The following is a 22,081-nucleotide window of genomic DNA, read 5'->3' as shown; positions in this document are numbered from 1 at the left end:
AAGATCACCTTCCATTTATGCCAATTTGATTTTCACAATTCATCCAATTTGTCGGTTTGTTTAGTTACACAATGTCTCTTCATCTACAAAAGATCATTAAAAATTAGTCATTTTTGAACACTCGTGGCAGTTTTTAGGGTGTCATCTTCTAATTCAGACGGTTCCATCAAGTTATTTTCTCCACTATTTGCCTAAAAATCACCAGTTGATCATCGCGCAGTAATAAATAAGGAATTCATTTCGATTTGCTATTCATCTCTCACGAGAGAACAATACAAATTCTGCATTGTATTAAGCATTTGACTCTTCAATTCCGACATCGAAAACAATAAATCAGGATTTCAAGATCTCATGATTCGGTTTGCATCTCGGATATCAAGATTTGAGGTCAAAGTCTAGGGTGAATTTTCCCCATTTGGAAACCTTAAAGGAAAATCTGTTGAACTTTGGATTCATTAAATATATATCGCTTATCTCCATTCTTCACTATTTAATTCCCTCTTTTCGTCTAATCGGCCATTAATTTAATTCACTTCAAAAATCACTATCTACACGGTTTTTTTTCTCTGTACAAGGGCTGGAAATTACAACTAAACAACTGCAATAAATTAATTCATTCGACTAAGTTTCTGTGTTGACGGCAAAGAAACCGGGCTGATCTATTATATTTAATTAAAAAAAAAAAATTGAGATAAACAAGTGGTAACAAGCATTCCATTTCATCTAAGCTTGGATAAAACTTCTATCGATAAGTCTTAAAAGTTGCGGATTTAAAGTAATGTCTGGACAACAGAAGACTTTCCTTTTCCACCATTTTAAGTCAGTCGAAAATGCATTAATTCTCACAATCATTCTCTTTCCAGTTTTTCTCGCTCTTTTTTATGTGTGTTTTGTGTGTTTTCTGCTGCCTAAAGTGTTAAATGACTTATTAAAGAAAATTTCGCTCCCTCGCAGTGTTAATCTTTCATTTAATAATAAATCTTTTCCTTAATTTTGTTTTAGTAATAATTCTTACAAATAATTTTTTTATACAGAAGCTTTGCATCATTTTGCTTTCTTCTTCTTCAAATTTCTTCTTCTTTTTTCTTCATAGCTTATTCAATTTCACACTTTAGTTTCTAAATATTTTCTTCTCTCTCTCTAAATTAATATAAAAAGGAGTATAATTAAAAAAAAATCATTTTCTATCAATTAATGTAGAGTTTTCACACTTTTCTCTGCTCACATAATCATTTTTTCCTTCCTTCCGCGCTTCAAAAAAATCGAGAAAGAAACTTCTTCTCAGTGTTGTGAGGAAAGGGAAACCCAATGACATTAAACTATTTAAGGTTATTTACCATTACGAAAAAAAAGCCAAAGAAGAGGTATTTCTTGTGTATTCTACAGTTTTTCTCACTATAAGTTCTCTTTAGCTACCCTTCTTTCGTTTCTTCATGACAATGAAAGTGACTAAATAAAAATATGGGATATTCTTTCTGTCTTGTGTTATAAATTACTTTTCTTTCAGTTCTATTTCAATTAACTTATTATTTTCCTTCTGGTAAATATATTTCACTTTTCTTTCCTTCTTCTTCTTCCTTTTTTTTCTTCAATATAAATTGTCTAATTTTACTAAATTTACTTTTATGCTCTCCATTTTAGGTCTGCAAGAAGAGAAAATATCATTATAAAGTAATACTGATGACAAATAGACACATTCTTCTTGATTATCGCATCAAAAAAATCCATGGTTAAAAATACAATACAAAAACAATGCTTTGATTCTCAATGCACTCAAATGTTTCTCCAAGCCAACAGAAACATCCAATAAAATGAAAGAAGCAATCAAGTAATGAGCATTCATACATGTTTTTAAAGCTATTATGTCGATCTCTCTCTCTCTCTCTCTCTCTCTCACAGTAACAAAAACAACGCTCTTAAGGCAGTTCCAAATCTTAAGGTTCTGCTTAAGCAAAGACATTATTCGAGGCAATAAGGTAACTTAGAGAGAATAAAAAAACATTGAATAATAGCCAGGCAATGAAGTATTACTGAGAGAAAAGCCTCTTGAATTTCATCTCATGCAGCAAATTAGTCTACTTTCAGGCTTATCAGTAGCAATTTGAAAAAATATTTGCAAGAACCTATTATTTAAAAAAGAGAGACTAGAAAGAATATTCAATCAATTAAAAAAATATATGTATCGAGAACAAACTACAATTTGTAATAATATTCTTCTACTAAAATGAAAATGATATTAAAGCTTTCCAGTTCTTCGTCTCCTATCCTAACATTTTCTATCTGAGTAATAACAGCCATTTGCAATTGAAATTCACTAAAAAAAAAACAATTATCATACAAATATATTTCTCTATCTAAAACGTTTATTATTTAAGCAAAAAAAAAAAATTCTATCCCTGTCGTTGCCTTCAATTCTCGCACAGCGAAAAAACTTGTTCCAATAGAAATGCATTCAAAACATTTTGTGGCATTCAATTACTTTCCTCCCTAATTATTCGCTTCACTTCTTTTTCTCCTTTCTCTAACACACAATAAAAACCTAACAGCAAATTACTTGTAAAAATTTATCTAAAACATCTTTTAATTGTCCCTAAGAATAATTACGTTCTCCTTTTCTTAAACACAACTCTTTTGGTCTCCAAAACATGTTCAGTGACATACACAGCAATAATGAGGCAAAATCACAAGCTTTTGTTATGTTATATTGAGAAGCACAATAAATTTGTTTCCTATCAGTCATGTTCTTCGATTCTTCGTTTTTTTTTGCACAACACAAACAACAACAAAAAATCAAGACCAAGCGAATTTTGACGACGTGCGAAAACACATTAATCGCCTCTCGATGAAACTTCAATGAATATTATTTAGTGAAAAATCCATTTGTCGGCGGACCATTCGCTCTAACAACAATTACCTATAAAAAGAAAGAGGAACGTGGTTTCGTTTCACAACAATTTCAGCCATTATTCACCCATTCGATATAGTTTCGTATGAATTTCACCACATTTCGATACATTTTTCCATTGCGGACATTATTTCTTTTAAATATCTCCACAGAAAGATAAAAGACACAAAACAAACAATTAGAATTCGGTTAGGATGCACACAGAGGTTAAATAAAAAAGAAAACTATGATTTTTGATTTATTAATCACACTCGTCTTGGAAATTCAGTGGCCAATTGCTTCTCATTAATGATAGATTAGTGAACATCAAGAAATCACTGTCCAAACGTCTCTTGTGATAAACTTTCCTATTTTCTCTCTAAACTCCAAAATTTATTCAAACACGTGTTTCAAAGTGAAACCCACTTTATATCGACACTATAGTTATTTGACACAATTAATTGATAAAAGAATATCTTAATTTATAACACTGCTTTTTAAGTCAATAAATCCCTAAATCTATCCACTGTAGAGCATTTAGATATGTATGTACAAGGAAATTCAGTTTTATCACTACCATAAAATAAATGTTTTGATGAACCCATTTCAATTTAAATCAATCGTTCACAGAGAAAATATTTGCACATTTCATTTAACCTTCAAATTATACTTCAGTTGCGAAGTTTCTCAGTTTCTCACGTTCAAAATTCAACGCTTAACTTTTCATTGCCAGCTTTTCTCTGTGTTTACAATTGATTTATCAGCAAAATACTCCATATAATCGGCAACCCTTTCTTAAATATTAAATTCTGTTAAGCCCGCTTTCAATAAGGAAAACCCTAAGTGGTTAACAATGACTGGTCAGTAGAAATGCACCGGCCAAAAAATATACGAGTAAGCGAGAAGATTGCAAGCAATGATAGCGTGAACTTCCAAGAGAGTGTATCAAGCTTTGGAGAGAGAATCTCACAAGATGATCCTCAAGGAGCAACACAACAAGAACATTACAGAGCGCAAATGATAAGCACTTGTGTGTGTTTATGTGTGAGAGAGAGAAATTACAGAGGGAAGAGACAAAAAACAGAAAGCCAAGATTTCTATATGAGAAAACAGAGACAATTTCACAGATTCGGCAATTCTTCTGGGATGCATCGAAGAGATTTTCATGAGGAAAATTCAACTTACTATACGAATGGATGTCCCGGATCGTCCATTACCTCATCTTGTGGCGATGGTCGCGGCGGAAATGGACCCTGTCCGTCGGGATGGTGATTGGAGTCTTTGGAATTATTCATGTGTGTTGTGTTATTTCGTTGCACAAAGGGCACTCGCATGACTTCCTCATGGCGAATATTGCGTGCATAGCGGGCTCTTCGCGGTGAACGGGACTGTGATATTCGTGGCCGGGCCATTTCCTCCAGCACTGACGGCGCCACATACGTAAAACCCTGCCGAGAGATTTTCCATTTCACTTCATGCCCAACAAAAGTGCTGCTCGGGGGGAGAAAAGAAGCTTCTCTCCTCATATTGTCTTGCCCATCTCTTTTCTCACATTTACCGTAAATCAACACAATTAGCAACAATATTTAATTGAAAAGAAGCTCTCTCTTCTTCACCCTGCATTGATATTCAAGTCAGGTAATTCTTTCTCCTCTTCCTCTTCTCTCTCTCTCTTTTGAGAGTTTTTCTTGGTGCACCAAAGAGGCACACAGAATATCCGTCATACCACTCACTTGGAAAATTAAATTAACACTTTCGCTGAGTGTGGCATCGTCTGGTGAATCTATCGGTATCTGTCTGGTGAATTTGGTGTCAAACTGGGACACATCATCGTCGCTGTTCTGCTCAGTCGACGCATTGCGATGCAGTTGGCGAGAGCATGAAAGAAACAAGGACGGAATTAGAAGAATTGGGAGTTGAATTGTTCGCTTCAAAGGATGATTATTCAGAGCTTTTATCATTGCTTTATGAAATTTCACCTCTAACTTATTGACCATAGACTAAGAATTCAAACAAAATTGGACAAAACTCGGCAATAGCATTATGCTCTGCGACATACCAAGACGGGTTTAATTGGCGGCTCCAGTCTGCGATGGATGACATCCGCCCACTGGACGTGCTTGAAGAAGGGATGCGCCCTCACAGCAGCACCATCTGATATCCCAGCGCCCAGTCGCTGTGGCACTTGTCGTTTCATAAGTCTACGAATTAAATCTCTAGCTTCTGATGTGAGGTAGCCGGGCAGATTGAGTTTCCCCTTGAGAATTGTCTCGATAGTCTTTTTGCGATTCTCCGCTGTGAATGGTGGCTGCAAAAGACGCACATTTTTAGTCATTAAGAGTCGCACATCTCAGGAAAAACTCTCTCGCGATCAATTCTTACCAATCCAGTCAACATGTCGTACATTAGAGCCCCCAATGACCACCAATCCACGGCCTTTCCATGTCCACTTCGTGTCAGAATTTCAGGTGCCCTGGAAGAAGCGCGCAAGAGAAAACAATTAAGCGATTTTATTACCTTATCAAAGGTGAAATGGAATTATAACTGTGGAAATCTAACAGTTTTGCGATCTTTTTCTCTCTCTCTCTTCTTCGCCAACACTCTAAAAAGCTCTAAGATAATCCTCCTAACGAGATCTATCGTGTACACGATCATCATCTTCATCGCTCTAAAATCCATCTTCATTGAGTAAAACCAACAAGATATCAAGTGAATTGAGGTGTGAAGACATGAAAACAGTATCAACAATGAAATATAACTGAGATCAAACCACTCTTCTCAATTTGTCGTCCTTTCCTGCACGCGCGCGCACACTTGCAATCGCTGCAGAGTGCAATATCAAGTGTCTATTGCTTCTCAAACAAGCCAAAAGTGTTTTATGACTCAATTTTATCACCCTTTGTTTTGCTCACGAAATAATCATAATAATAGCACACAGTCCGAAGTCACTGACATGACGAATGAAGGTGAATGAAAATCGTGTCCGCATTTGGAAGCAAATAGGATTTCCTCTTAATACTCACATGTATTCAATTGTGCCGCAGAATGTGTGCGTCACGATGCCATCCTGAATGTGTTCCTTGCACAGACCAAAGTCCGTCAATTTGATGTGACCCGCCTGATCCAGCAGGATGTTCTCGGGCTTCAAGTCCCGATAAATAATACCCAGCGAGTGAAGATGCTCAAGTGCCAAAATTATCTCGCACAAGTAGAAACTGGAAAGCAATTGACAATGAGGCATTAATAGACTCTCTTTGCTCTCTCTCTCTCTCTCGCCTCCAGAGGCAGTAAATCACTGCACTTACCATGTTGTGTCTTCCAGAAAGATTCCCTCCCTCTCTAAATGCATGAACAATTCTCCACCACTTAAATATTCTAATATTAAGTATAATTTACCGCATGTTTGAAAAGCATAAACTAAATCAACTATGAATGGATGCTGGAATGAGACAAGAAGAAAAAAAGAATTCATCAATCAACATGAACTGTTAGTTCGGTAAAGTTTTCCCTTATCTATCAACAGGATTCTATTATTAGACATTTATCTGACAATGAATTTGCAAATTGTCACACACGCGACTCACAAAAAGCACTTATTTCCAGTTGATAAAGAGGAATATCACAGGATATATATTAAGCTAAAAACAATTTCTGTCCAAAATTCTGATCTTCTCTTCCAAATTCTTACATCATCTTCTCAATTTATTTACATTTGAGACATTAAAGGCCACAAAACTGTGTGGCAAGCAACAATTCTGTAGGCAATTGACAGTGAAATTGCTAATATTTCATCTCTTGCCAGCTGACAGAATTGCACTATCACGAGCATTGATAGTGTACAAGTTGCGAAAGATTGGAGAGTCATTTAAAAAAAAGGGCAAAACTGATTAATTGCTGATAATGAACAGCAACTTCACTTCACACCACACACTCTCTCGCTATCTTATCACAATGTAGAATTTCTTAATTTCCAAATATTTACATTATACTTCTTAAGTGTGCCTTCATCACTCCTGTTCTCTTCCCCTTCAACATCATCATCAGCACATCCGAGATCATGTTCTGTGATTTTCCTCTTTATAATCTACAACACAGAAAAAGCCAAATATTCTGTATGTAAACTAACCTTGACAGCCTCTAATATATTTCTCTCAGCTCTTGTGTGGGCAGTGTCTTTCTGATTTCGCACAATTGTGGCTTTCTTGAGGACTTTCATAGCGAAATAGCGATCTGCATTTGGTCCACTCACTTTTTTCACCTACGGACGAAAATTGAAATAAAAATCACATTAAATGTCACACTCAACTAATAAAACACCATCCAAAAGTATATTTTGTCGGAATGAACACAAATTTATCGCACTAATTAATCATGCGACTATTTCATGCCATTTCATTTTCCTCTGCCTAGTTTATGGGAAGCAGATTTCCAAGAAAAACTCATGAATTTTGTAGGAAAACTGCTAGGATAGTCTAGGGCTCATTCATCAGTCTCACACGATCAAGCTCAATGACAAACGTTGACCTCTGACATTGAGTATTTAATAAAATACCACGAGTGATACGATATTTCTTAGTAATCCCCAAAAATAACCGGATTTTGAAGTGTCATAAATTTGTTTTCTTAATACACACTTATTTCTTAAAAAAAAAACTGACGGAATTTCAGGATAAATTTTAATAAGTACTTCCAAATTTTCCAAAAATGAAAATCCACATCATGCGATATCTAATAATACGTGAGTAATTTTCCAGAAACACGATTGCAAGATCACACATCGCACGGGCGAAGCCAAGAAAACCTCTCAAGTTAATCCAGATGCAAAGTACAATGGCAAATATTGACAAAATCCATTTGCAGCATTCAAAACTGACGCCCAAACATCATCTCATTCGTGGAATTTTCTAAGCAAAAACTATGTTGAAAAGATTAGGGAAAATCTTACCTGAAACACTTTGCCATATCCGCCTTTGCCCAAGACCTTCTTCAACTCAAAATCCTGCGGTCCCAGCTTTATGCGCTTCGGATTGACCATTTCCTCTGACAATTGCAGAATTTCAGATCCACTCAGTCTGCAAAGAAAGCTGCTCATAGTATCACAAATTCCCAATTATAACACGAAAAGTTTGTCAATGTTTCTTCCCGTTCAACAGATGCATCAACATATGACACTCATCTGGTGTTATGGAAAGACCAATTAAAGCAATTGCTAATCTCCCTGATCTCATGCTGAAGCAATTTTCAATGTGATTTCTCTCGATGAAAATCGCTTGGATGAAAATGTCAGGGTGAATGAAAGTCCCAAATGGACGGTAAAACACAGTCTCAGACACTCACTCTGCCTCTGCCTTTATGTCAATGTTAACAGCCGGCTCCAAATCGACCTGAAATCAGGAGAAAAAAAAGAAGCTTTTAATTTACAAGTCTCCCAGCAATAAAAATTAAACTATAGTGACATTGCGCCAAGACTGTCTATATGGCCATTAGAGGATGCAATTGGCTGACGGAGTGACATTATTGTGATTATAAATAGACTGTAAAATAGACGATCATCTTCCCCTTCGCGCGAGATCATTGCCCAGACTTCCTTCAGGTTCAATGCACTATTTTGGAGAGGAAATTCACACTCTTTACGACGTTGGGAAATAGCACTCATCTCCCAACGATGTGAAATAACATTAGACAAGACGACGTAGAGCGTATTTTTATCCTGAATTCTGCACAAATACATTCACTCTCGCTCTTCTTCATTACCCAATTGAGATATAATTATATTACACACCCGAGAAAGGATGAGAAAATCCACAAAATCCTTTGTTACAAATATCAGACTGAATTTGATTCTCCGCACTTCTTCAAATTCAATCTCACTCTTATTGCTTCTATTGCAGTGTCTGCTCTCTCCCACCCATTTACCCATTTGGTCTCACCAATTCCTCTTGTTTCCACTCTCTCAGCTTTTGACTTTGCGGCGAGAGTGTGCGTTGTCTAGACATCAGACACATGGTTGTATAATGCAAATTTTATTCACACTCTCCATTAACAAACTGCACTTAATACAATAGAAGAAAAAAAAACCCAACGATATACACCTTCTAATGGCTTGTGTAATGTCTTATGTGTAACAGTTTTCACCCAAGTGTGTGCCTCCATGTAAAATAATCACACTCTTGTTGTGCATATGGCAAAAATAAAGTGAAGTTTTGTCGGGCTTTCGGCAAAGAGAAGAAATAAAAGCCATTAGAGCACACATTTGGCTTATGTAAAAGAACCAACACACACACCACTGCTCAATGAAACTATTTTGTAGTGTGAGAGAGGTAAAATTGTTATAAAAAAAAGTAGGACAAGGTTTTCTGAGAAATTGTTCTCATTTTTCATTTATTTATTTTAGCTATAGCTTTTGGTTTATTTCTCTTTCTCCTCCTCATCATCACATTGTATGTGCAACTATTCTATCAATCCCACACTCGTGTCTCCCTTTCACGTTTTACCGCGTTACAAATGATGCAAAAAAAACCATCACAAGGAGAGTAAAATTTTTTAATTTAAATCATAAAAGACAAAGAGAGTGAATAGTTATTTTGAATTTATCACAACTTTACGACACTGTTTCTCTAAATATTGCATTTATCCACTTTAATTATCTATCTTTCTTTCTTTTTTTCTGCTTTGCACCTCTTCACACGCAGAGAAAATTGCTTCTTTGAGACACTTTTTGTTGACTTGAAAACATGCAAATCAAACAATTGATTCCAACAGATTCAAACTGTTGATAAAGTGCCAAATCATTATAGCCTAATATATCCTCTGTCTGCCCGCATTGTCTCCCAAATTACAGAGACGCTGAGGACACAAAGAACTTCGGGAAATAGTTTGACAACTATCGATTCACACAACGTCTAGCATTATTTTCTTAAAATTCTCCTCTATTTCTGTACAACATCAGTAAGTTTCACAAAGCAGACCACAAATCAACTCATCAGCAATTAATATGACACTCAAGAACACTTTGATTTCATTATTGAAGAATGCATTGGCAAAGAAGAAACCTAAAGACATTTTCCTGTGTCGTCAGTGGGAAGTGTGTGTCTCAAGAAAACCATTTTCATGCACAAAGAGGCAAATCAGCGAATTCTCAGCATGATCGCATACCACACACTTTTCTGCAAATACCTCACCATTTAGTCACAATTATTTTTGGGCGTTTTTTTCTTCTTTATCTCTCGCCGTTTCTTCTTACACGTTCTTCCTTAACCTTACTCATCGCAATACTTTACAGCGCAGATTTGTTTATCTCACCGCAAATAAATTACCAACAGCAGCATAAAATGCTTCATCCTTATTTGAAACACTGGCCCTATTAAAATAATCTTCAAGAGAGACTTTTCAATAAATTCCACGCGAGAGCGAAGAATTTCATTTGGCGCCAATTGACTCCTTCATTGAATTAAATTTAGCACCCCAGCATGCATGATATATAGCTTTCATTCTTCTTAGCACAACAATTTCACAATATTTTGCTCCATCAGCAGCATGTGCATTCTTGACTTGAGGGAAAATTTATTATTTTCTTCCTCCTCTATATCCATACTCTCTCTCTCTCTCTCGTTATTGTTGAGTTTATTGCATCCACGTGCATCACATGTTATTTGCACCATTAAACAACTCTGCATTCGCACAATGAATGACAAATTGTGGACTTTTAGTGCCTTTTCTTCAATGGATTTCAAACTAAATTGGTTAATAGGTGTTTAGAAAATTTATTGCACACTCCTTATTTAATAATAAATAAAACATTTCAGTCATACTCCAACCGCAAGGTTGCCTCTTCCACGAGGACACAATCGTTTTCCCGACCAAAGATTCGCTCCTTATCGTCTTACTACGCCACAAATCACAATATGAAATCTTTCTACTCAGAACAAATCAACATACTGTACTTTTATGACAACATTCCGCTGCCTGTGTCGTGGCCGATAAATTATTGCCCGTCAAACTCGTAAATCTGTGATTCCATAAGAACATTTTGTCGTGTGTGTTCAAATCACTGGACGAAAATTCCATCCACCACAAATTCGACACGTTTCTCCACACCTATGAAAATCATCATCATCTCACACTGTTCGAGCTTCAAGTTTCTCAGGAATTTGCACAGAAATCAAGGTTAATCATTTTTACTCTAGTATTTTTATGCATTCTCACTGTTACACATTTTCACTCTACAATAATATATTATTATTAATGGAGTCCAATTGCAATGTTTCACTGAATAATTGCCCACAATATCAAGCCAGTATGAGTGGGTTTTGGGGAAGAACCTTGGATTTTATTGCTTTCCCGATTGATTTCTGTAAAATCTTCAACACATTGTTGCGCTTCTTCAAATGCCAGCCATAGCAGACATGCATTTCTTCACATGTCTCCAAATGTTTTCCATTTTTTTTTCTTCACACTGAGAAAAGCAAAATGAAAATAAAATCTTACTCTTTTCTTTCCACATTCAAAGCGACAAAGAGAGAGAGAGAGTGAGAGGCACAGAAAACTCAATTTGTGTGATATAACGGTAGGTGAAATAAAACACCTAAGAGGTGAAATAGCTGAGGAAAAAAAAAAAGAATCTCAGCACAAAAATTCGACCTGTTTCTCTCCCCACTTCAGTCTCAGACAAGATCTCATAGCATTGCAATCCGCAATTCACTGTATTTTACACCACCATCGCATAGCTCTGTATATATGTAAAGTGTCTGGCAATCTCATGGAGCAATTTCTCAATCAAGGACGTGGTACCATTTACCATTTACAGTTTTCTTAGCCACACTCAGGCCGCGTGTCGCGCAAGTAGGTGAATTGGTTTGCTGCTGCTGCTGGAGAAGCACAGCAGCAATGCTAGGCATTTTATCTCGTTGCGCTTTTGCACAACTTCCTCCACCAACTGTGACTCTCAATCACACTTCCTTTCTCTCCATCTCGCGCGCGCGTCTCACATGTTGCAAATTACGCAAGGTCAAAGTGTGCAACCGCATAATTTCCATCTCAGTCCTTCACTCTTCACACCATCGACAATTCCTCTGCAAATCTGTGTCTAGGAAAGTCCATCTCACACTTTCATTGGCGTGCTCTTTTGACGGTCACCTCTCAATGTACATGCCATAACATTTCCCACGTCCCCTTTTCTGGCCGCCTCATTTTCGCACACGCAGAATCTCCCAACGTGTTACACACCTCTCGGCCAGTCCATTGCAAAACCCAAATACCCAGAAGTGCCTCTACTCGCCCAGTATTCAATTGCAGACGATTGTTTACATTTTGAGACGCGCAGGTAATCTCTCTCTTTCTCTTTCTCTTTCTCTCTCCCTTTCGTGCGCACACAAGGCAAAATCTTTCGAAAGACACCACAATATTGCCAATTGAATCAACAAAGGCCCAGATAACTCACTATTTATGCAATTGCCTTCTCGGAACTTGAGCTTGACATGATTAGAAGAAGGTGTGCTGAAATTGCGAAACATAAGCCTATTCATTCAATCCGATACTTCAAATGGAACTTCAAATTGCATGTGTAAAGCCAGACATTTGTCAGGATAACTATCGTCTGAAGCAGCAAGGATTCAAAATATGCATCAGAGAATTTGTAAGTTAGAAAAATAAGCATGACTAAGATTGAATTACTAAGAAAACGTCCAATAAAAGTATATTTAGGTGGAAAGTGATTGTGTTTCTTCCCCAACACAGACGTGAAGTTGAGCTTAAAGCTGTCAAGACTTTTTCCCCAACACATAAAAAAGAACCGCTCCACTGATATCAGCAATTCAAGGTGGTGCATGATTGCCTGCGTATGTAATCATGCTGATAAGACATCCGCGACACAGCGCGAGTGACAGTGTGAGAAGTCGTGAGTGGGAGATCCATTTGGCTGCTGTAATCACATTCATTCCTACTGTCGCGATTTTATAATCTGCCCAAGGTCGCACAGAGTTCACCACCACATCCTCTCCAATTCAGTCATCATTTTTCTATGCTCTTTACGAGCTCTTTAGCATCTTTTTTTTTATTTCATATAGACAGACGCGTTTGTAGTGCCGTAGCAGACTTCTTCTCCACTCTCTCCAGACTCGCGCGCCTCACTGTATTTCCGAGTCCATTTGATTATTCAATCACATCACGATGTAATCACACAAATCTCACGGTCTTTTCTTCCCCTTCCTCCGCACCGCTGTCACCTCTTTTTCCTCATGCTCATCTCAATTTTCCGTCTCGTCCAGTATTGATTGAGCACACACACACACACTCGGCTCTCTGCTCAGCAAATTGACGTTCGTCTGCCAATTGATTCTCTTCTGGTCAGATGAGAATCTCAACATCTCGTCAAAATGCCATCATCTTTTCTTGGCAATTGTGTGCTCCCAATAGAGGGGCGAATATAATAAGTATTATGTAAGTTTCCATTCCATTCTACACACAACTCTCTCGAGGCAATTTTATGCACTCCATGTGTTGTAATTCCACCAACTTTCCCTCAAACATCTCTCAAAATAAACATATCGGGATTGTCTTGTTGCACTTGAAGGCCATTTTCATTGAAATGTCATCCTCACCCAAGCGACTTCACAAGCAAACTCTGTGTACATTGTGAGTGGGAGTACATACAACTTCCGTGCTATCACACTTGCCCCATATACTCTTGTCCGCACACACAGTGCTCGCTAGCAATGATAATATTGTAACTCCGTCGATGGGCAGTCAATTGTGTTTGTGAGGTGGATTTTGTCCCATAAATTTTCCTCACTATATTTTTTTATCAATTGATCCTCTTCAAACTTTATCGATTTGGCGCAATTGGCCACACTCTTGGAACGAATGGACTCAAAATGAAGTCATCTCCTTCCTATTGACCCACTCTTCGCCACATTTTCTCACGAAAGTGCCATTCACTTTTTTCTCCATCAACTTCTGCACAAAATCTCACATTCTCTCTTCGGGCGCGTTTCATGCCACTCTTTTTTTTCAGCAATAACAATCAGAGTAATTCACTGACACACCCTTTCAGTGCATTCATCAAGAGACCTCCAGCGAAAACGCTCAAGCACAACTCATAACTCGATTCTTACGATCAATCAGCTAAAATTACTGTATTTCAATACTATCAAATGTACACGTAATTTCCCCATCACACAAACCTATCATTCAAAAGCATAGATGAGCGTAAGTTGATTACTTTCTTCCGGTTGATTCATACAATCCACAGATCAACTTTGACGCAGCAAAGTACATTTTTATTGGCTTCAGTTGGAAATTTTTTCTCTGTCCAAAAAAACTCCCATCTAAGACTGACATTTTGCACCTCTTTTCAGCCCACCTTTTGACAGTATAATCGAATCACAAATAATATCAATCTTACAGTGTAATAATTCCACAAACGACCTTCTGACGAATGTAAAATTAAGTGCGCCAGTTCTGAAACTGGATCAACCACACTAGACTGCCACTCTTGCACACAAAAAGGCCATCACGCGCCTGTTTTTTTTCTCTCTCTCATTTCCACGTGAAAAATTGATTTTTCCTATTACTTTGTGTTCACTTTTACTTTCGCTCTCCAATGTGAGAATGTTTTCATAGTGTGATTTTATTGCTCATTTTCATTTATTTTTCTATGTCGATTTCACTGTGTGCTGTGAATAAAAAACTCTTTTTCTTCTCTTTTGTGCAAAGAAAACTGTTGAGAAAAATTTCCATACAACAGTCGGCACAGACCAACTTCCGCCATCGTACAATGTTAGCCAATGAGTGAAATTAAAAAGAATGAATTTGCAAATTCACAATACAAACCTCACCATCCACATCGTGTTGTGCTAATTTGTGCACACACTGCGCGAGTTCGTGCAAGAGAAAAAGAGTGACACAAGGAAGCCAATTAAGTTGCTGATATTCCACCGAAAAATCATTCAAACAAGTGTGCAAAACTAAGAAAAAAAAGAAGACACAACGAAGGAAAAAAAGAAATCTTGCAATGAAAACAATTTCTTGAGAATGTTTTGCATCATTCGACGGTATAAATCTCTCTTTCTCTCTCCCTCATTCCACACATATTAGGTCAGGTGAGTCGCGCGACTATGAATGAATGAAGTTTTTTTTTCTTTCTCCTTCATCACCAGATTATATGTACATAAATAATCGGTTTCCACCTCTTGCAGTGCTAGAGGTAAATAATAAACAAAACCCAAGACGTTTCATGCCAACTAGACTTTGTTACGTTCACCGCGCTTTTTTACAGAAGTGAAGGAAAAACCTCCGAAGGGAGTTCAAAATAGACCACAACACACCATTGGAAAACTGTTACGAATGCACATATGCTGTGCACATATCAATAAAAACAAACACACACGGCATTGTGAGTGAAAAAAACCCAAACACACTCCACTAGTAATTCATAAAACTGAAATGGTGGAAGAGTTGTGTGTCCCAAAAGTGGGTCACACACAACTTCACCATTACGCCAATTTGCTAATTTTGTGTTACAACCAATGTTTTCCACATTCTTTTCACCACTTTGTTCAACACATTTTCCTTTCCTCTCCCATCAATTAGTATCATTTTTTTTCTGACTGCCTCTTTTACCTTCAATCTCTTCCTCTTATTGCCACACAAACACACTGCAAATTCCGTCAAAACACCAAATCCACGATGCACGATTGCCATTTCAGTGATTATTTCAATCACTGCGGAATTCCAACCTTTCAATTCAATGCTAGACAATAAAAAAAAAACTCCAGCTCTCATTGTTAGCACTCTCTGGCCACAATAAAGTATGCTGCAACAGCCCGAAAAATGCGTCAAATGTGCAAAGTCTAATCAGATTCCAGAAACATGCAGAAACAAGGTCAAATGTTTGCGTCAAATGCTAGAATCCTCATCCTTGAGAAAGTTGCATCATATGATTGAAATCTATTGACTAAAAGTTCCAGTGAAATCGACAATTACACACCTTTCGTCTTCCTAAATGTTCCACCATTTCAACTTAACCCAGCAAATCACAGCAATTCCGTTGAATCTATCGATTGACTTTCTTAGAAAAGAATAAGAGCCACAAATCAGAAAAGTCAATTAATTTGACTCACAAACACGACATATGATTACACGATTGTTTACAATACAAATTGTGTATTTCATCTGCCAAAACATCCTCATTTGCTTTGGAGTTTCACGATTTCCTCTAATATTTCGCATTCCTATGTATCTCTTCTCGATGTATCATCGCATCTTTCACTTTTTTTTCGAAGAGAAGAGAAAATTGACTCTCAACCATTTCACAATTTGCGCTTCTGGCCAATATTGTGCCATTACAGCGCCGTGTACTTGATGTGATGGTTTTAAAGTTCTCTTTCAACTCATAATGCTTATTTACTTTCAATCCAATGGAACTTGCTGGGTTTTTCACACAACAACAACAAACCATGAGACGATTTTGAGTGAAATTTTTCCATTTCTCTCTCTCTCTCTCTCTTTCTCTTACTGTTTTACCTTTTAGCATTTGTGAGAGTCTGTCTGAAGAATTTGCTTAACCGTTACACGCGCCGCTACAAGAAGTAATACGGAAAAAATGAGAATGAAACGCAATTGAGAGAACTTTCTTGGCTCACAGAAATTCCATTTGCTGTAAATAAAAGAAACTTCAAACGGAATTTTCTCTTGCACTTCTCATGCTCACAAGCCGGAGATGAGATGAAGAGATTCGAGGAAGAAAAAAATGGCACACTAGACAGTTAGCAATCATTCACGGACTTTCAGAACAATTTCTTCTGCTGATGATGACAGTGCAGAAAAGCCCCTTTAACACCTCCAATTTTCTTCTGCGCACCAGCAAAATACAATCCATACACATTACCATGATAAAATTCACATATATGTCTATCCACAACTTAATTACAGACAGAAGGTGTGTCAATTGTTGGAATTTCTTTGGAAAAATTTCACTGTGTGCCAACCACAGCTCAATGGGCTCTCATCGCGAACGCCAGAGCGAACGCAAAATCAAGAGAATGAAGGCATACTTCAGCAATTAGTTGACGTCACAAATTGACGCATTTGGAAGAAATATAGGAAAAATATGTATTTAGTTATTTCACAACAACATTCAACAATTGACAGAGCCAAACTCTGGAGGAAATAAAACGGTATAAAGTGAAGAACATTTGTCACAAAATCTCACTCTACCTGAACAGCCAAAGAAAAGGAACAATTGAAAGAAAGTCAAATAAATGCGACTGAAATTCATTGAGAATTCAAGAGAAATGAAAACACCATTGTATTGTTTTCTCTCTGTTTCACTTCTCTTTCCCTACTTCCTTCACACACTCCTCTCTCTCTCTCTCTCTCCAGACATTTGTGACGCATTTTCCACCACTTCCGGAAGTTCTGCATAAAAATATTGTATAACGCACTGTAAATTACGTACAGAGACATACATATGCACCTAATATGTATTGTATGTAAAGATATTACAGCATAAAGTGCGCAAAACGAGCATTTGTAAAAAAAAACTCCCAACAAATCACAAACAATTTACGAAGAGTCTTTCGCAGAATTTCGATTTCCTCACACAACCCGAGAGAAAGTCAGTCTCTACTGCGCCTTAAGTTGAAATCCGGGCTCCAAGAGCGCACAGTAGAAGCAATAAAATATGCAATTCACCTTGCAATGCTCTTCTGAAATGTGGTTTGTCCAGAAAATGGTCGAAAAGGTCTTCCAACAGCCTTGCAGATTAGGCAGGGCAAGAGCGAGGCCATTTTCGACTCTACAGCCAAAACAGTGAAGTTTAGAATTATAAATTTGTAATTTCAAATTTACAATTAACTCAGGATCGCTTAAACTTGTGGAAACTCCAGAATTGACCTAGAAAGAATTATCACAACTCTAACTTATCCAGTTTTACAAAAGATTTCATTTTTATTCTTGATTTTTGAATATTTCTGTTGTATAACATCTAATTTTATCGATTTCTTTTGAGCATTAGAAGTATGTTTTTGATAATACTTGATAAATTTACTAAAATTCCGTCTTGATTCAGTTTCTCAAAGACCAGAAATCCGATTCAGATTCCATTTGAAAGAGCCCAAAAAGATTGCCGAAGTCTTTTGGTATTCAAAACCAAGAATAAAAGTTGGTGATAGTTTAACATCAATTTAAGACAGATTTTATTGCAGTTTTTCTCAGTGGGCTTCCACCCAAGTAAATCAGATTGTTGTAATTTTATCTTCTTCCCCATTTGCATTGCGTCTTCTGGCAAACTGCCTTAAGCGGTCTAACTTATTGTTTCCTCGAAAAATCTAACCAAGAATCATTGCCACACATCTCTTCTCTCTCTCTCTCTCTCCCTCTCAAGAAGTTTGAAATTTGTCAGAAGCACGCAAAAAGACCTGTTTCTCAGTGCGATTTTACACATTCTCCTCGTCGTTTTACCAACCAACCTTTTCTCAACGCATTACTTTGCGAAATCGCTTGCACATGCCACAGATCCACATTTGAATATTACATATTTATCACTCTCTAAGTGAGGAGCCATCCAATCCACATGCAAGACCATTTTCACTTTGCGCATTTTCATCAATTTGTATTTATTTACACAATATAATTCACTATGTCAGCGGAGTGAATAAACACAATACCATTATTATGAATTCTGTGCTTCATCCAACTTCTCTCCTCCCCATTGACACGAGGGCAATTTGCACGCACGGCATTTGCATGGGAAGGGATGAAAACCCAATATTTGTAGCACTATTGCAAAAGTGTAGTGCAAATTTTCAAGCTCACACGTGGCAAAGTGGTGTGAAGAGAGACAAAACAATAATAAATAATAAATGCCGTGATATTTGACCTAAAACAAGACAGAGGCGGAACAGCGCTCGCCATCTTTGCTGCACTATCGCCTTAAGTGTATGCTCATTACGCAATTTCGCCATTTCAGTTGACTCAGTGCACTTGAAGAGGCGGTTTTCCCCCTCCCCGTCAAAAGAAGATTAACTACGTGCTCGCCACAAACGCGTGCACTTCAATGTGTTGCATTTATTGCATTTTCGCGGTGGCGCATGTGAAGCTCCGAGAGGAAGTTCGCATTTTGCCTCAAACCAAAGGTCAGTGAGAGGATTTTTAATAATAAAAAAATTCCCCGCATATCATTTTACAGACCCATTCTATTAGTGTCATTATTGAGTTAATTGGAGAAACATCGTCCGACCCGGTTTTCTCTGTGTCTCTTATCTCTAAATGAGCCAAAATTAGCATAGTTTCGTCCTCACATAGCCCCGCGTCTAGACTCAGCAAATGTTTGTTTCTCCACAAATATCCCACTGCCAACAATTCTGCACTCTCTGTGCATTCGACGGGCCATTTCTCCATGCCAATCCGCACCACTAAATTGCGCCTTTTCCGTCCCACACTTGCAATTATTGACATTCTATGTCGCAACAGGCATGTGACGTCGTCACTTCCCACCCGATGACGTCACGGCGCCGTCGTCTATCTAAAATTGGTTCGTTGCGCCACACTAAAGCGGCACAACACAGGCACACACCGAGCAATTTTCAGGCTTGCGTCGAGCCACCCACAATTGACTCAATCTTCAGGCGTCTCTCCGACAATCTCTCGCACACAGGCGCAGCTGTTTTGTGGGAAACGTTCTCGTTTTCCACTTCGGACTGTGCGGAGAATGATGACGTCACGTCTGTGGGTGGCCACATTGCTTTCTCCCTTGCATTCCATTCTCATTTTACAGCCCGGATGACTCACTCGTGTTTTTCCCCATCGCACACAACACTTTTCATCTCTCGCGCCCATCGTGTGTTTTGTTTTCTCCGTTCATCCCAAATACGCGTGAAACAGGGATTTTTCCGTGCGCACTTCTGAATATTTGATAAATCACTTGCCTCAGCATTGAAGGTTATTGACCGTGAGGATGGATATTTAATCGCTTCTTTTCGTACCATTCGCGCTATAACGGATAAGAAGCAAAGGTAAAATGATATCTGCTTGCGGTTCTCGGCGAAAACCACAAATATTGGCAACATGCCATGGAATGATCATTTCAAATCCGATTCCCAGATCTTCGTTTCCTATATAAAAATCAATCCTGCCACGTGAAAACTCTTCACTTTGTAAGGGAAGCATTTCAGGGACTTCTTTACCATTCATTTCTACAAACTGAAGGGCAAATATTCCACGAAATGTGTGACCCAAGGCAATTCACAGAAAAGTCATAGCAGCTTCTCAACCATTTTTGCCTATTGTCTAAGACAAATTGAAGCTTCTTTCGATTGCATTTTCCTCCTGAATTTTAATATAAAATCCAGAAGAAAAATACTGTTTGCTTGAACATGCGATAAGGGCAGTTTGTGACGTCAAAAACCTCTTGTTGTGAACATCAAACCACACTTTTCCAGGCATTTCTCCTCAAAAGTGTACAAACACGCGTGACGAGCCTCATGGATTTCACAATATTTTCTCGCGAGCACAATCTGACGAGTCATCAGCAGTATATTGTCGACACGCGTGGGCGTTGTAAGAATAAAAGCGAGGGTGCATCCATAAAAAAGAAAAGTCTTGGCGCGTCATCCAGCAGCACACAACGCCCGACCCGAGACGGTGGCGAGAGTGGGAACTGCGTGCGCGTCACGCACATGGCCATCCGCCGCCGCCCCCCAAACTTTGCGGGGCCCCACTTGGCGCTCTCTTCCGCATGTCACTCATGCCGCCGCCATTTTGCAGTGTCTCGGATGGCGACTCAGGCCTGCGAGGGGCGCGCACTTGCCGCCCAGCCGCGCGCTCCCGCCACCGTCGCCACCCAGAGTGGCGCTCGCGTCGACGTGTGTGTGCGAGTAAATTTCCCCCACTTACGTCATCAATCTCGATGATATCGTCGTCGGACTCGCAGCAGGCCTCCTTGTTGTTCCGCTCGTCCTCATGGAGCTCGAATTCAAAGAGATCAGCCATGCTATAGTCCTCGTCGAACGGGTCGTACCGGATGGGGATAATTTTGTCCTCCTGGATGCCCTCGGGGGGCCTCACACGAGTATCGCGCGGAGGCGCTGCAAGGATGCCCACGCGGGCGAAGGCGTGCTCCTCACACAGATCCAGCCACTTCTCACACGCACTACAGTCTCTCAGCCTCGCGCTGGCCACTCGCAAAAGCCCACACGGAGCACGTTTTCTCGCTTCCCTCAGAAAGTGGCCTCGTGGCCCTCGAAAGACTTTTCACGTATGCTTTTCACGAACTTGCAGTCGCCCTCGCTCACTGCGAACACTACACACTGACTTGCACTGCTTTCACGGTTGGGTATATTCCTCAGGAGACGATGCACCGCGGATTTTATTACCTTACGCCACGATTTTCAACTCTGAACTGACTCCGACTCGAGATGAAGAAGCAAAACAATCATGACACTTTCGGATTGCCCGATGAAACTGCGCGATCGCGCGCTGAAGCACGAGAGGCGCTCCTGTCTTTAAGAAGAGAAGTGCCATAAATATTCCCGCGTTTCAAATTATAACTGCCAATGCATAACCCTTTCACGACAAATTGCACTCCTTAAATTTTGCTAATATAAAAAGCTGTTTCTTCATTGCAATGTAACTATTTATTTACTATTAACAACCCTGTATAATATGCGCATATCACAGTTGGAGAGAATCGAGGGGAGCTCGCAAGATTTAGCCGGTGAGTCCGCCCAGGAGTCCACCGATGGTGCCGACGACTCCGCCGACAACTCCGCCCACGGTTCCGAGCAGGCCATTGAGGATGTTGGCGATGGCGGTCGGGATGGTGACGCCGAGAGCCACAAGAGCTCCGGTCACGTTCTGCAGGAGAGACTGCAGCTCGGCGCTGATCGGGCCGACCACGGATTGGAGGACGTCGACGATCTGGCCGGCGGCGTCGAGCACCAGAGTCAGGATCTCGCCCACGGAGCTCACGACCTGGATGAGGATGTAGCCCAGGACGGTTCCGAGGATCGTCACGAGCTGACCAACGCCGAGAGCGAGCTGGCTGACGGCAGATTGGATGGCGGTGACCAGTTGATTGACGGTGGTGGTCACGGCGCCGGTCACGGTGCTCACGGCGGTGGACACGGCATCGGTGCCAGCGGGTGCTCCTGAGGAAGAGAGAAGATCAGCGGCGTTCCCAGAATGGGGCGGGAGAGGACT

At 39.2% G+C, this 22,081-nt stretch overlaps 1 protein-coding gene across 2 annotated transcripts; it reads right to left on the bottom strand.

Annotated features, from left to right (window-relative positions):
* Nucleotides 1-1,578: 1,578 nt before the first annotated feature.
* LOC132264352 (ribosomal protein S6 kinase beta-1) lies at nucleotides 1,579-21,311 on the bottom strand. Of its 2 annotated transcripts, none has more exons than XM_059764523.1 (11): nucleotides 20,777-21,311; nucleotides 8,222-8,268; nucleotides 7,830-7,956; nucleotides 7,011-7,142; nucleotides 6,190-6,323; nucleotides 5,908-6,099; nucleotides 5,267-5,357; nucleotides 4,944-5,192; nucleotides 4,618-4,725; nucleotides 4,102-4,332; nucleotides 1,579-1,643 (listed from the first exon to the last, which is right to left on the bottom strand). In XM_059764523.1, exons 1-11 carry the CDS (start codon nucleotides 20,870-20,872, stop codon nucleotides 1,638-1,640), a joined length of 1,413 nt encoding a protein of 470 aa, XP_059620506.1. In that variant the 5' UTR covers nucleotides 20,873-21,311; the 3' UTR covers nucleotides 1,579-1,637. The 2 variants fall into 2 exon arrangements, with proteins under 2 accessions (XP_059620506.1, XP_059620505.1); XM_059764522.1 differs by having other exon boundaries at nucleotides 4,070-4,332; nucleotides 20,777-21,302.
* Between the last annotated feature and the right edge of the window lie 770 nt (nucleotides 21,312-22,081).

This window comes from Phlebotomus argentipes, unplaced genomic scaffold (genome assembly GCF_947086385.1).
Source record: "Phlebotomus argentipes unplaced genomic scaffold, Phlebotomus argentipes genome assembly contig_32, whole genome shotgun sequence".
Taxonomy (NCBI): domain Eukaryota; kingdom Metazoa; phylum Arthropoda; class Insecta; order Diptera; family Psychodidae; genus Phlebotomus; species Phlebotomus argentipes.
Note: the sequence above shows the minus strand (reverse complement) of the source record. Positions and strands in the feature narration are given on the sequence as shown.

Bases quoted from the DNA above. Each gene is read 5' to 3' on its own strand.
- LOC132264352 (XM_059764522.1), bottom strand. From the start codon at position 20,872: ATGGCTGATCTCTTTGAATTCGAGCTCCATGAGGACGAGCGGAACAAC. The intron at 7,143-7,829 runs GTAAGATTTTCC...TTTCGTCCGTAG, and splicing joins GATATGGCAAAGTGTTTCAG to GTGAAAAAAGTGAGTGGACC. The intron at 4,333-4,617 runs GTGAGTGGTATG...ATCTCTCGGCAG, and splicing joins GTGTTAATTTAATTTTCCAA to GGTTTTACGTATGTGGCGCC.